Source organism: Phyllobates terribilis, unplaced genomic scaffold (assembly GCF_046119375.1).
Source record: "Phyllobates terribilis strain yellow unplaced genomic scaffold, ASM4611937v1 Scaffold_11__3_contigs__length_659146591, whole genome shotgun sequence".
Classification (NCBI taxonomy): domain Eukaryota; kingdom Metazoa; phylum Chordata; class Amphibia; order Anura; family Dendrobatidae; genus Phyllobates; species Phyllobates terribilis.
This window is the reverse complement of record NW_027362771.1, coordinates 139,178,406-139,191,499: the sequence shown is the minus strand read 5'-3', so window position 1 is coordinate 139,191,499 and position 13,094 is coordinate 139,178,406. Positions and strand designations below refer to the sequence as shown.

The window sequence follows — 13,094 nt, the reverse complement described above, 5'->3', positions numbered from 1 at the left end:
TGGGATTTGCTCCCTTACGGGTGAGCGCAGAGATGGGAGCAGTCCGGGAAGAGAAGTGTGGGATGAAGAGACGGTAGTAGTTGGCGAAGCCCAGGAATCGCTGAATCGCCTTCAACCCCTCCTGACGGGGCCACTTTAAGACGGCAGAGAGTTTCCCGGGGTCCATTCGTAGACCTGTCTGGGAGATAATATAGCCCAGGAATGGAAGGGAGGTCTGCTCGAAGAGGCACTTCTCAAATTTGGCATAGATGTGATTCTGCCTGAGCCTAAGCAGGACCTGACGAACATCCCTCCGGAGTGTGTGAAGGTCTGGAGAGAAGACCACGATGTTGTCCAGGTACACCACCACGCAGGAATATAAAAGGTCACAGAAGATGTCATTGACTAATTCTTGGAAGACGGCGGGAGCATCGCAGAGACTGAAGGGCATCACACGGTATTCATAGTGACCGTCCCGGGTATTGAATGTTGTCTTCCACTCGTCTCCTTGATGGATCCGGACTAGGTTATACGCCCCACGTAGATCCAGCTTGGAAAAGATCTTGGCGCCCTTAAGGCAGACAAACAACTCAGAGATGAGCGGCAGGGGGTATTTGTTTTTGACCGTGATTAGATTGAGTCCTCTATAGTCAATACAGGGGGCATAGCGAGCCATCCTTCTTCTTGACGAAGAAGAATCTGGCTCCAGCCGGGGAGGTAGATTTCCGGATGAATCCTCTAGCCAGATTTTCATCAATGTACTCCGACATGGCCCGGGTTTCGGCCAACGACAACGGTTAAATATGCCCACGGGGTGGAGTGGCTCCGGGTACCAGGTCGATCGGGCAATCATATGGCCTATGAGGTGGCAATGTATCTGCTTCCTTTTTGTCGAAGACATTTGCATAGGACCAGTAAGGTGCCGGTAAACCGGGTAGATTAGCCGGGGTGGGTGGAGGACGAACCGGGCGGACCGTGATCAGGCAGGTCTTATGACAATCCTGCCCCCAATAGAGAACTTCACTGGATTGCCAATTCAGCACAGGTTCATGTTTCTGAAGCCAGGGTAGACCTAGAAATAGGGAGTGAGAGAGACCGGAAATCACATGGAAGGAGATCCTCTCAGAGTGCAGCATTCCCACCTGCAGGGTTATAGGTTCTGTGACGAGCAGGATGGTCACCGGAAGGAGACTTCCATCCACGGAGGCGACTGCCAATGGTTCAGCCAGAGGTTTGGTGAGAATGTGATATTTCTCTACCAGGGACTGGGAAATGAGGTTCCCAGCAGCTCCGGAATCTAGGTGTGCAATTTCAAAGTAGCGGTTCTCTCCCGAGGAGATGGAGACAGACAAAGTCAGGGAAGGAGAGGGTTTACTTTTGCCTAGGATGACCTCTCCGAGCGGTCCTAGATACTGGCGTTTCCCGGCTTCACCTGGCAGGAACGGATGAAGTGGTCCTTACTGCCACAGTAGAAACAGCTCCCCTCAGCTCGGCGTGACTCTTCGCGAGATTTGACCATCTTGGTCGGGTCAACCTGCATAGGTTCGGACGAGTCTGCCCGGGGAGCTGCTAATTGAGAGGCAAGTCTCGGGAAAGTAGGAGCAAGACGAGGAAATCCTGGCTGCCGGGTAATCTCTTTAGCACGTTCCAGGAAACGGATGTCGATCCGGGTAGCTAGCGACACCAGTTCATCCACGGTGGTAGGAATGTCCCGGCCGGCTAACTCGTCCTTAATCCGAACGGAAAGGCCCTCCCAGAAGATGGACACCATGGCCTCGTTGTCCCAGGCAAGCTCAGAAGCTAGGGTACGGAACCGTATGGCATATTGGCCCATGGTGGGACTCCCTTGGCGGATACAAAGCAGAGAGGAGGCAGTAGAGGATTTTCGTCCTGGTTCATCGAAGACTTTTCGGAAAGCAGCGAGGAAAGACGATAGATCGGACAACAGGGGATCCCCTCTCTCCCACAGGGGATTTAGCCATGCTAGTGCTTCTCCAGTGAGGTGAGACATGGTGAACGCCACCTTGGCCCGGTCGGAGGGAAACTGATGTGCCAAAAGTTCAAAGTGCAGGGTGCACTGGTTTATGAAACCCCGGGGTGGCCTCCAAAACAAGGAGATGCAGAAAGCCGAGGACCTGGGTTGGATGCTAAGGTATTGGTGGGCAGCGGCGCTGCTGGAGCGGGAGTCGCATGGCTCGAGGCGGACACAGGTGGAACAGTCAGTGTGTCCAGGCGGGAGTTGACACTCCGCAGGAAGTTCAGGATGGTTTCCTGTTGGGATCTCTGACGAGAAACCTCCTGGTACAGGTCAGAGAGTGAAGGAGCTTGGGGGGCACCGGGTTCCATGGCCCGAGCAAACTGTTATGGATCCGGGTGGTGGAACCTCTGTGCTGCGGTGCAAGGAGGGACCCAGAGGGGCGTAACTAAGTATCAACTCGGACCGACCTAGGTCGTACGACGGCTATCGACTCCGTGATCAGGGAGGGACCGAGAAGAGGGATCAGGTGCTACTCTGGGGACGACTTTGTAAGAGAGCAGGTGACTCCCACGGGTCAGATGGCTGGGACTGACCGATACTGCAGATGGGCACAGCAGGCAGGCTGACGAGTGATCTGGGTAGATGAACTGGCAGAGACAGCAGGCGACAGGCGGGAGCCTCTAGGTAGGCTGTCAGGTGGCCACGGCAAGTGACGGGAAGGAGCCTCCAGGTAGGCTGACAGGTGGTCACGGCAAGTGACAGGCTGGAGCCTCTAGGTAGGCTGTCAGGCGGTCACGGCAAGCGACGGGCCGGAGCCTCCAGGTAGGCAGACAGGTGGTCGCGGCAAGTGACGGTCAGGTAGCAAGCAGGGGCCTCCAGGTAGGCACGGCAGGTAACAGGCAGGTGCTTCCAGGTAAGCAGGCGGGCAAAGCCCATAGACAGACTGGCAGACTGAATGGAAGACAGACTGTCGGGCTGGAGAGTAGTCAGGCTGGCGGACTGGACTGATAGTCAGGCTGGTGGGCAGGACTAGTAGTCAGGCTAGTAGCGGGACCTGAGGGCTGAAGCAGAGGTAAGTACACCGTGCATCAACTATTGCTCGGGCACCTCCATATTAGAGGTGGTGCTTTATATATTGGAGGACCTCCGGCAATTGTTCGGGGACTCCTTAGGGTGGTGCACGCAGCCCCTTTAAGAGGGAGGGAGCGCGCGCGCCCTAAGCACAGTGCCCGGGAAGCTGCGCGCGCCATCAGAAGCAGGAAGAGGAGCGCTGGAGGATGCTGGGCGGGGAGCGCAGTGGTGAGAGGGGCGGCGTCTCTGCCTGGCAGGGGGCAGAGACGCCGATGCTACACGCTTCGTGCGAATACATCGCCAGTGCATGTTACTTAGGATAGCCACCCTCTTCACTGTGACTTCGATTGTGGACAGGACCATCAGCTGTTTAGCTTCTGAGGTCGAGTACACCTTACAGGCTCCCACAGCCTTCTTAAACTCTTCATGCACTGACTCTCTAGTACATTCTTCTCTCAAATCTTCGGGTACATCTATGAGACACTTGTACCGAGATGTTTCTGTCTCACCAGTGGTCTCCAAATGATCATCTGGCTCAGGTTTCAGGGACAACTGACTTTCAGCTTCTGCACCCTGTATGCTTCCCCTGAGATGACTCACGGCTATGAACTCAAGAATTTTCCTCTTGACCACTCCCATTTCATACTTATTTTCTTTCAACACTCTCTCAGCTCTCCTCAGGTCCACCCTCTCATGGCCCAAAGGACTGAGCGCAACTTGTTTGCCCTTCTCCAAGGAGGCCTCGTTCACTGATTGGTACTTTGCCTGGCGACCTTTGAGCTCGACAACTTCTTTCTCTAGCTCAGCTATTCGGCTCTCTGCAACCCATCTCTGAAGCTCCTCCGGCTTCAACTGCTCCTTCATCAGCAGAACTTTCTCAGACCTCTCTGTCTCCAATGTGCCCACTTGGCTCTCGACAGCCAGTCTCTCAAGCTTCTCTTGCTTCAAATGGGCTTGCAATGACTCCTTGAGCTCCTTGATCTCGGCTCTCACATCCACCGAATCACCCAAGCTCGCATTATCCGAAGAGGCATTAGCTTCATACCTCCCTTCTTCAATGGACTCCTGCATCCTCCAGATTCTATCCTTAAGGCACATCTCTGCCCTCTGGAGATCACCACAGAATGTCTGCAGCCAATGGACTCCTCCATCCTGCAGATTCTATCCTTAAGGCACATCTCTGCCATCTGGAGTTCACCCCAGAACATCTGCAGCTCCTTCACCTGAGCTTCCAGACAGGGATCTCTCTTCAGAGATCATCATTCTCATCACGGGTGTCCTGTAGAGTAGTCTCAATCACTTGGCGCATGTGCTCTGCATCAGTTTTATCATCCTCTAGTTTATCCTTAACCTTGAGGAAATCCTCATAGTCTCTCTTGATTTGTTGCAGTTCCCTATTGAACTTTTCATGCCTCTTTTCTGCCTCACGGTCGTGACCAGACACTTCATCTTTTATTTCCTCTTTCAGGGCGGATAGCTCCCGGTCTCGCTGGTACAGAGAGTCCACCAGCGGCTCCTTCTCCTGCATTAGAGGCTTTACTTGGTCCTGGAATTGCTGCAGCTCCCTCATTAGTTCACCATACTCCTTCTAGGAGTCACACAGCTCCCGGTTGAACTGTTCACGCAGTCGTTCTAGGTTTTGGTCACTTCCAGAAACTTCATCCAGCAGCGCCTCTTGTAAGGCCGACAGCTCCCTATCCCTCTGGTGTAGTCCCTCATCCAGCTTTTGCTTCACCTGCATCAGCTCTAAGTGTACCAGGGAGAACCAATCTTTCAACTCGCACAGCTCATCTTCAAACTCCGCTTTGTCAAGCTCCAACTGAAAAACCTCTTTATTTTTCTGGAACTTTTCCTTCCAATTGTTGACTTCCTTGCTGCTTTCCTCCAGTTCTCGCTGTAAGTTCCTCACAACCTGGTTTATTTTCTGCCGTTCAGACTCCAGTCACAGCTGGTTTGAGGACACGTTCTCCAGGTTTTTCCTTAGTTGCTGCACGTCACTCTGATACTACTGCCTGATAGGCTCCAGCTCTTGGTCATGACTGGCCGCCTCCTCTTTCAGGGATGTCGGATCCTTCTGTCTCAGTACTGTACCGGAGGTTGCTACTGGCAACATCACCTCCTCTTCTGTTTCTAAATGAGGATCCACACTCGGAATAAAAGCACACAGCATTACATTTTCTTTATTTGTGCTTTCAGCAAAGGCTACAGGAGCAACTTTTTTGTGGCCCTTGCGCCGTCGACGACGAGAGGGGGACTTCCTCACCTCGTCTAGCTCCTCCTGACTGAACTCTCTTTCTATTTTTGTAGTGTCACCTTCAGTTGTGGGGTCTGTGTCACTCCCCATGGTGTTGTGGACCAACAAGTCACCTCTCACTTTGAAGTCAACCCCTTCTACTGGAGCTACCCCGTTATCAACGGTCAAATTGTCATTTTTAGGCGGTACCAACCCACAACCAGTAACCAATTTTGGTTTCCTATACTCCATGCTCTTTTGAAAATCCTCCCCCTTTTGAGACTCCACCCCGTTTTGGACACCCACATCTGTAGGGGGATTTTTACAACAAAAACCAGCAATAGTCTTAGGACCCAGTTCACAACATCTCTTACTACCTCCCTGGGCTCTCTGGGATAGTACCGGCGCCCCAGGAGAACTCACAGAATGGTCCGCTGTTGCCATTCTGTAATGTGCCAACAGCCACCGCCATTCCTGTAGCATGTCCTGCTGCTGCAACAGTCACTTTAATCGCTCAATAGCTTCAGTCTCATTTTCTGCTCCCTTCAGAGCCATCTTTATCAGCTCCTGCATTTCCTCAGGACACTCCATTTTGCTGCCGAACATTTGTAGCGGGTCATCCCACCACTTCTCCATTCCGTCTGAGGATACTGCTCCATTCAAAGCCATCGCGGTACCCTGTTCACACTAGACACCTCACACCGCTCTCCCTGGAAAATTTTCGTGGCCCCACCAAGCCACAGAAAGCCAAGTTTGAGTGCGACGACAATTTTCGCAATCTCGCCGAGTTACAGCCAGATGCTTTAATCTTCATGACCCCGCCGAGCCACAGCAAGATGCTTGCATCCACAATCGTCGTCCTGTGCCGTTACCCCTAGCAACCAGGCTGCAGTTGCCTGCATTCTCCAACCACATGTAAGGTAGTGTTATTCATCATGCTGGGGTACTCGCTTCACCGGGTCATTTAAAGCACACATGCAACGTTTTCCGGTAATATGTAGTACAGCAGTTTATTACACCTCATAAACTGCACATAACATATTCCATCTCAGTGGCTCGCCGACATGTTACACATATAATATCCAAGAGCCTTTCCAGTGACAGATATGCCCACTTGGCTCCAGACACAGCCTTCAGCAAGGTAACAATATCACTGTCCACATCAACATTACCTTTACCGGGTCGTAGCTGCTTCAGTCAGCTCGGTTCTACCACAGCTGTGGCTTTAAGGCTTCCCAGATGGGGCCTCCGGGCCACGTACCTTCAAAGGCTACTAGTATCTCAAACACAGGGGGATCCAGCCTCTGCCTTCCAGGCTTCACCAGGCCTCTCTCTCTAGGCCTCACCAGGCCACTCTTTCTCTACCTGTTTCAAAACTACCAGGGTTTATATATCCTTTTGTGCACACAGGACACGTGATCAGTCACCTGAGGGGGAGGTAAATGGTCAGCTAGAGCACACCCCCTGGACATTCTAGCCATGCAGCAAGCCGCTGCATTACAGATGAGATGAAGCTGGGCTGTGTGGAATCACCCTGTATGGTTCCTTGCTCCATCTCATCGTGCTCCGCCTACAATTCATCCTCTTTAATTGTGACCAGAGAGCATTTCAGAAGACAGAGAAGTGGGATGGTGACGCTAATTATGGTGTCATCGCCGCTCATCATCTTGGTAGAATCCTCAAAGTTTTGGAGGATGGTACATATGTCTGACATCCATGTCCACTCCTGAGGCTTTATGTGTGGGGTCTGATCTGAATACCGATGGCCTTGTTGATTCTGGTAGTCAACAACTGCCCTCTTCTGCTCACAAATTCTTCCCAACATCTGCAATGTAAAGTTCCAACACGTGGGGACATTGCATATCAGTCTGTGAGCTGGTAGCTGCAAGCGCTGCTGAAGCACTGCAAGGGTGGCGGAAGCTGTAACTGACTTTTTAAAATTGGCTCACAGGCGGCGTACTTTGGCAAGCAGATCTGGCAGATCAGGGTAGGTTTTGAGAAACCGCTAAACCGAAAGGTTAAGCACATGGGCCAGGCATGGTATGTGTGTGAGCTCGCCTCGCCTCAGAGCCGCCACCACGTTCCGAACATTGTCACTTCACACACGACCATGCCTGGCTGTAGTGTCAGCGGTGTCAGCCTCAGGTCTGCCTGTTTTTTCTGAGCTGTCCACAAGTCTTCAGCGTTGTGCGGTTTGTCACCTAAGCATATTAGCTTCAGCACAGCCTGTTGCCGCTTGTCCGAGGCAGTGCTGCAGTGCTTCCAGCTTGTGACTGATGTGGTCATTTCAGAGATGGAGGCTGAAGAGGAGGAGGAGGAGGTGCAGGAACTGTAGTATGTGGGGGCAACCCTGATGGACCTAATGCCCGCAATCCTCAGCATCGGGAGGATGTGTTCCATCCCAAGGCCCGACTGCGTCCCGGCTTCCACTATATTAACCCAGTGTGCCATCAGCGAGATATACCGTCCCTGCCAACAAGTACTTGTCCAAGTGTCCGTGGTTAGGTGGACTTTCCCAATAACTGTGTTGTTGAGGGCACATCTAATGTTGTGGGACACATGCTCGTGTAAAGCGGGGACAGAACATCGGGAGAAATAGTGACGGCTGGAGAACGAGTAGCGAGGGATGGCCGCCACCATCAGGTTGTGGAAAGCTTTAGTTTCCACTAGCCTAAAAGGCAACATTTCGAGTGCAAGCATGTGTGAATTTAATAGTGTGGCCTATGGGGCGTTGGCTCCATATTTTTGCTTGCGTTCCAAGGACTGGGGTCAGGACAACTGAATGCTGCGCTGGCACAATGAAGTGGACGTGGTTGCTGATGGTGCTAGTTGGGAGTGTTCAATGACAGGAGCAGGGCGGGAGGCATTTTGGCAATGCCAATGGACAGGGGATTGGCGTGCATGCACAGCAGCGGAACAAGCAACAATGTCACCCGCAGATACTGTTTCTGGACCCTGTGGTTTGGCCCACTTAGTCTGGTCCTTTGCTGCCATGTGCCTGATCATGCTGGTGGTTGTCAGGCTGGTAGTTTTGTCACCCCTGCTGATGCTGGCCTGGCAGGTGGTACAAATGGCCTTTTTTGGGGTTATCAGCAGAGTCTTTAAAAAAATTCCAGACTCTGGAAGACCGACCGGTTGTACAGACAATGTCCCTCGTGTTGGTGTTACGGGGAACGGTTGCCCGCCTTCTGTCTGCGGCCACCACACTGCTTCTTCCTGCCTGTTGGGGTACTCTGCCTCCCTCCCCCTGTGTGCTGCTGGCCTCGCTCTGCATGTCCTCCTGCCACGTTGGGTCAGTTACTAGATCATCAACCACCTCCTATTATTCCACTTACGCACCACGGTCCTCCTCCTCACTTCGTGGCAATTGTGTCTCGTCATCGTGCACCTCTTGTGACAAATTGCCAGCGTCGCCTTCCTGTGGCCGTGGCTGTTCAAATATTTGCCCATCGCTGCATGGGATCTCCTCTTCCACCACTTCAAGCAGAGCAGGCGAGGGGCCCAAATATGGAAATGGACCAGTGAACAGCTCTTCAGAGTGTCCAAGTGTGGGATCAGTTGCTGTCTGACGACACTCGGCATGGTGGGAGGAAGGAGCATCAGGGTGAGGAGAAGTATGCGGTCGAGACTCACGACTACTAAGACTTGACTGTGTGGAAGACAGACCGGAGGTGGTGGTGCCCAGGTGACTGGAAGTATTATCTGCTATCCAATTAATAACCTGTTCACACTGATCAGTTCACAATAGTGGTGTTGTTGTGTGCTTCCCTAGTAATTCGGTCAAGAACTGGAAGCGAGAAGATGTGGCTGTTGGTTGTGGCACATTTTCACCTTGGCCACAGCCTCGTCCTCTGCACGCACCATCACCAGAACGTCCAGTTCCATGTCCCTTGCCACGTACCTTGCCCATTGTAAATTAAGTAAAATAGCTTACACTCGCACTATCAATGGCAAAAGGGTAATAAAAAGGAGATTAGAACCGTGGAAGAGGAAAACCACAGTTCTATTTCTCTGGCCGACACCAGAATCTTTTAAACAGATATATTTGTGTCTGAACAGTCAGCGAGACACTCAAACTGTTTTTTTTATGGAAAAAAAGGCAAAAAGGTGGATTACACCCAGATTTGAACCGTGGAAGAGGAAAACCACAGTTCTAGTTCTCTGGCCTACACCAGAATCTTTTAACACTAGGACTACTGGACTCGTGACCTCGCCTAGAACTACTGAAAGGAGTCATTTTGACTCCTTGCTTGTTTTCGTTTATTTTTAGAGTTTCATTTGTGGTTATTTATTAATAATTATATTTTTTGTAATGTATTATTATTGTGAGATCCAACAGTAATGCTTTTGATTGTTTTTTTTCTGCTTTTCTTATTTTTCTACAGAAAATAACAATAATTATAATAGACGTTTTTCAAACATTTTTTTTTATTCAAGTGCACACATATAAACAACAACTGAAGAACAAAAAGCAGAGAAAATATAGGTGGAGGAGCATAAAAATGAAAATATGGCGCAGAATTCACCTTCTAAACATTTGGTGTTTCGCATTTTAGGCATTGCCTTTGATTTATGGCAGTACATTGCCCACACAAAGACTTACCACAAGTCTTACAATTTCCGACAGATCTATTTTTCTTGCACTTTTCTTTGATCTGGCAAAATTTTGTTTGAACCATCACTTCTGAGCATGTAGAAACTTGGGACGTGGAACCCTTTTCCCTATCTGTGACATAAGGACCACTCAACTCTCTCACAAGCGTTTGCAAAAATGCCTTGCGTGACATTTTTTGGTGGGTAATCTCCTTGAATATTATCCATGCATTTATACCCGCAAAGTCTAAGGCATTTTCAAATGCATGAACAGGCCATCTCCTTGTGCATGTTCGTGTGGTATATTTTCGTGCCATCTGATCCACTACATCTACTCCATATTTTGTTTCATTGTAAAACTTTACCGTTTCTGGAGTTTTTTTAGCGGAATCAGACGCAACAACAACATCTGGATGGACGGAACTCAAAATGACAACATTTTTGTTGGGCTTTCCTTGATATACTGTAAGTGTAAAATTGTCTTCATTTCTAAACACTTTAGTGTTGTACAGTTCCTCTTTCATGGATTTTATTTCTTTAGGCACTTCTCGCCTTATCTTGTTCAGTGTTCCCACGATGGTTGTTCCTTTGCTTTTTAGCTGTTTAGCTAATTTTACTGAAGTAAAATAATTATCGGTTGTAACATTGCGACCTTTTTTCAAAAACGGGTCCAATAACTTCATTACCACATGGTCAGCTAAACGGTCCTCAGCACGGCGTGTGTCATCTTTGCCTAGATAAGGGAAGCCATTTGCCAGATATTTGCTCCTTTTATCAACAGCTAGCCAATATTTGTGGCCATATTTATCTGGTTTGGAAGGCATGTACTGCGTGAATGGACACCTAGTTTTGCTTGGGAAAAGTTGCTCTTCCACCGTTATGTATGGGCCAGGTTTGTAACACGCAATACAATTTTCAATAAACCTGTCCCACACAGTAGAAAATAGAGCAAACTTGTCCGTTTGCAGTCTCTCCGATCGAGTAGATTTCTCATCAAATCTGAGAAACCTCATAATTTCAACAAAGCGGTCCCTAGACATTGTCGCTTTGCAAAACGGTATTCCCCAGTCATTACACCAAATACTGCTAATCGAATAACGGTTCGTGCCAGATATTCCACGAGCATAGAATATCGCAATGAATGCATCTAGCTCCTCATCAGATAGAGTAAACTGTAAATTATTGTTCCTGCATGCTTCTGCAAGCGTACAGTTCTTTATATGTGTCAATATATATGAATCAAAAAATAAACGCCATGCGCTCAAAGGACTATCGATAATGATATTTCTTCTGGCGTATCCTGTAGGGCCAGGTGCTTCTCGAAGAATATTTTGGCTGTCACGCCTACCAGGCAAGTGTTCTCCAATTTCAACAGGTTTCCATTGAATACCATCCGCTGAAACTAGTATTCCTTCAGATTCGCCTTCTCTGGTGTTTGTTGTTGCATTACCTTCGCCGCCATCGTTATCTGTTGTTCTTTCATTTCTGGGACGTTTTGCTGATTTTTTCTGTCCACGACCAGGAGGATGGTCACGAGGCAACATAACTGCATGAGCCCGATCCCCAGTTGATGTGCTTGGAATATCTGTAAAAAAGTTGATGAATATTTAGAATTTTTGTTTTGTAAGGGTCTGTGCACACTGGCTGGATTAGCGGCGGAATATCCGACCGGATATTCTCACCACAATCCGGCCCGTACCTGCCCGCTCAGGTACAGAGCGGAGTTTCATACCTGAAGCTCCGCTCCGAACCCCGGGCTGGAGCCGCTGTCTGGGACGGAGCCGTGCTCGCGCGTAAGCAAGCGCTGCTCTGTCCCTGACAGCGGCTCCAGCCCTGGGTTCGGAGCGGAGCTTCAGGCATGAGCGGGCAGGTACGGCCTGTATTGCGGCAAGAATATCCAGATGGCTATTCAGCCAGAATTCTGCTAGTGTGCACAGGCCCTAACTCAGTGTGTGGAAGAACAAATAAATACACATAACTACTTACCTTCTGGATTTGTTCTTTCTGAGTCTTCAGATTCACTTGATATGTTCTGAGGAATGAAATCTTCATCACTGTCAGAATCAAATACATGTTCCTGCAATTCGGATTCCGATTCATCCTCCGGTATGGATTGCAAAGTAGCCAGAATATCCTGAGGCTTTATCAAATGTCTTCTCTCCATATTCCTCACAAATTCCATAATTCTATATAGTTCCCTGCTGAAAAATAGAAATGAAATGAAAACTAAAAGAAATAATAACAGTTCTGCCACCTTCAAAAGTAGGTGGGCTGAAACAGTTGACAGACAGCTAAACTATTTCATAACAATTCATACCTGTATGAGTCTTCAGAGCTCGTATGTCTGCGTCTGTTCTCTTTGTCTCTTCAGCTGAACTGAAAGTAAAGTTACTATCCAGAATACTGTCTCCTGCTAGGACCTTAGAAAAACACCACCCTTCATTAGCATAAGATAAGAGCCTAGAGTAAACAAGCTATTTTGTTCAGCATTACACAGTAATACAAGCAGGTAAAACACAAGGAAAATGTGAAAAGTTGACATGTAAATTGAACTACATCTATATGAACATCAGGGTAAATAAGACAGAGTGAAAAAATTATGCACAAAACTTTATAGCAACATTTAGTGACAAAAGGACCTCAAAATATAGTAGGGAGTCAAAATGACTCCCTTCAGTAGTTCTTGGTAAATTTTGAAAAAAACGCGCAAATTTTTCACCAAAATTATTTATTCTCACAAAATCTTTTTTCACATCATATTTGAGGAAAAGTCACCAAGTTTCAAGCCGGAATTCTGAAAAATGTAGTCACAGAAGAGAAATAAAAACGAAAGGAGTCAAAATGACTCCATCAGTAGTTCTAGTGTTAAACAGATATATTTGTGTCTGAACAGTCACCGAGACACTGAAACTGTTTTTTTTATGGGAAAAAAGGCAAAAAGGTAGATAACACCCAGATTTGAACCATGGAAGAAGAAAACCACAGTTCTAATTTCCTGGCGTATACCAGACTTTTTTAAATAGATATATTTGTGTCTGAACGGTCAGCGAGACAATCAAACTGTTTTTTTTATGGAAAAAAAGGCAAAAAGGTGGATTACACCCAGATTTGAACCGTGGAAGAGGAAAACCACAGTTCTAGTTCTCTGGCCTACACCAGAATCTTTTAAACAGATATATTTGTGTCTGAACAGTCACCGAGACACTGAAACTGTTTTTTTTATGGGAAAAAAGGCAAAAA

At 48.5% G+C, this 13,094-nt stretch overlaps 1 protein-coding gene across 1 annotated transcript in view; it reads right to left on the bottom strand.

The window, feature by feature from the left end:
• LOC141167231 (uncharacterized) overlaps positions 1-12,543 on the bottom strand; it is a 94,396-nt gene extending 81,853 nt beyond the window's left edge. Inside the window, exons 1-3 of the mRNA XM_073654675.1 lie at positions 12,172-12,543; positions 11,841-12,055; positions 9,865-11,439 (exon numbers count right to left, since the gene is read on the bottom strand). Of these exons, the coding sequence (XP_073510776.1) occupies positions 9,865-11,439; positions 11,841-12,036 (1,771 nt within the window). The 5' untranslated portion in view covers positions 12,037-12,055; positions 12,172-12,543. The remainder of the gene's footprint in view (positions 1-9,864; positions 11,440-11,840; positions 12,056-12,171) is intronic.
• Between the last annotated feature and the right edge of the window lie 551 nt (positions 12,544-13,094).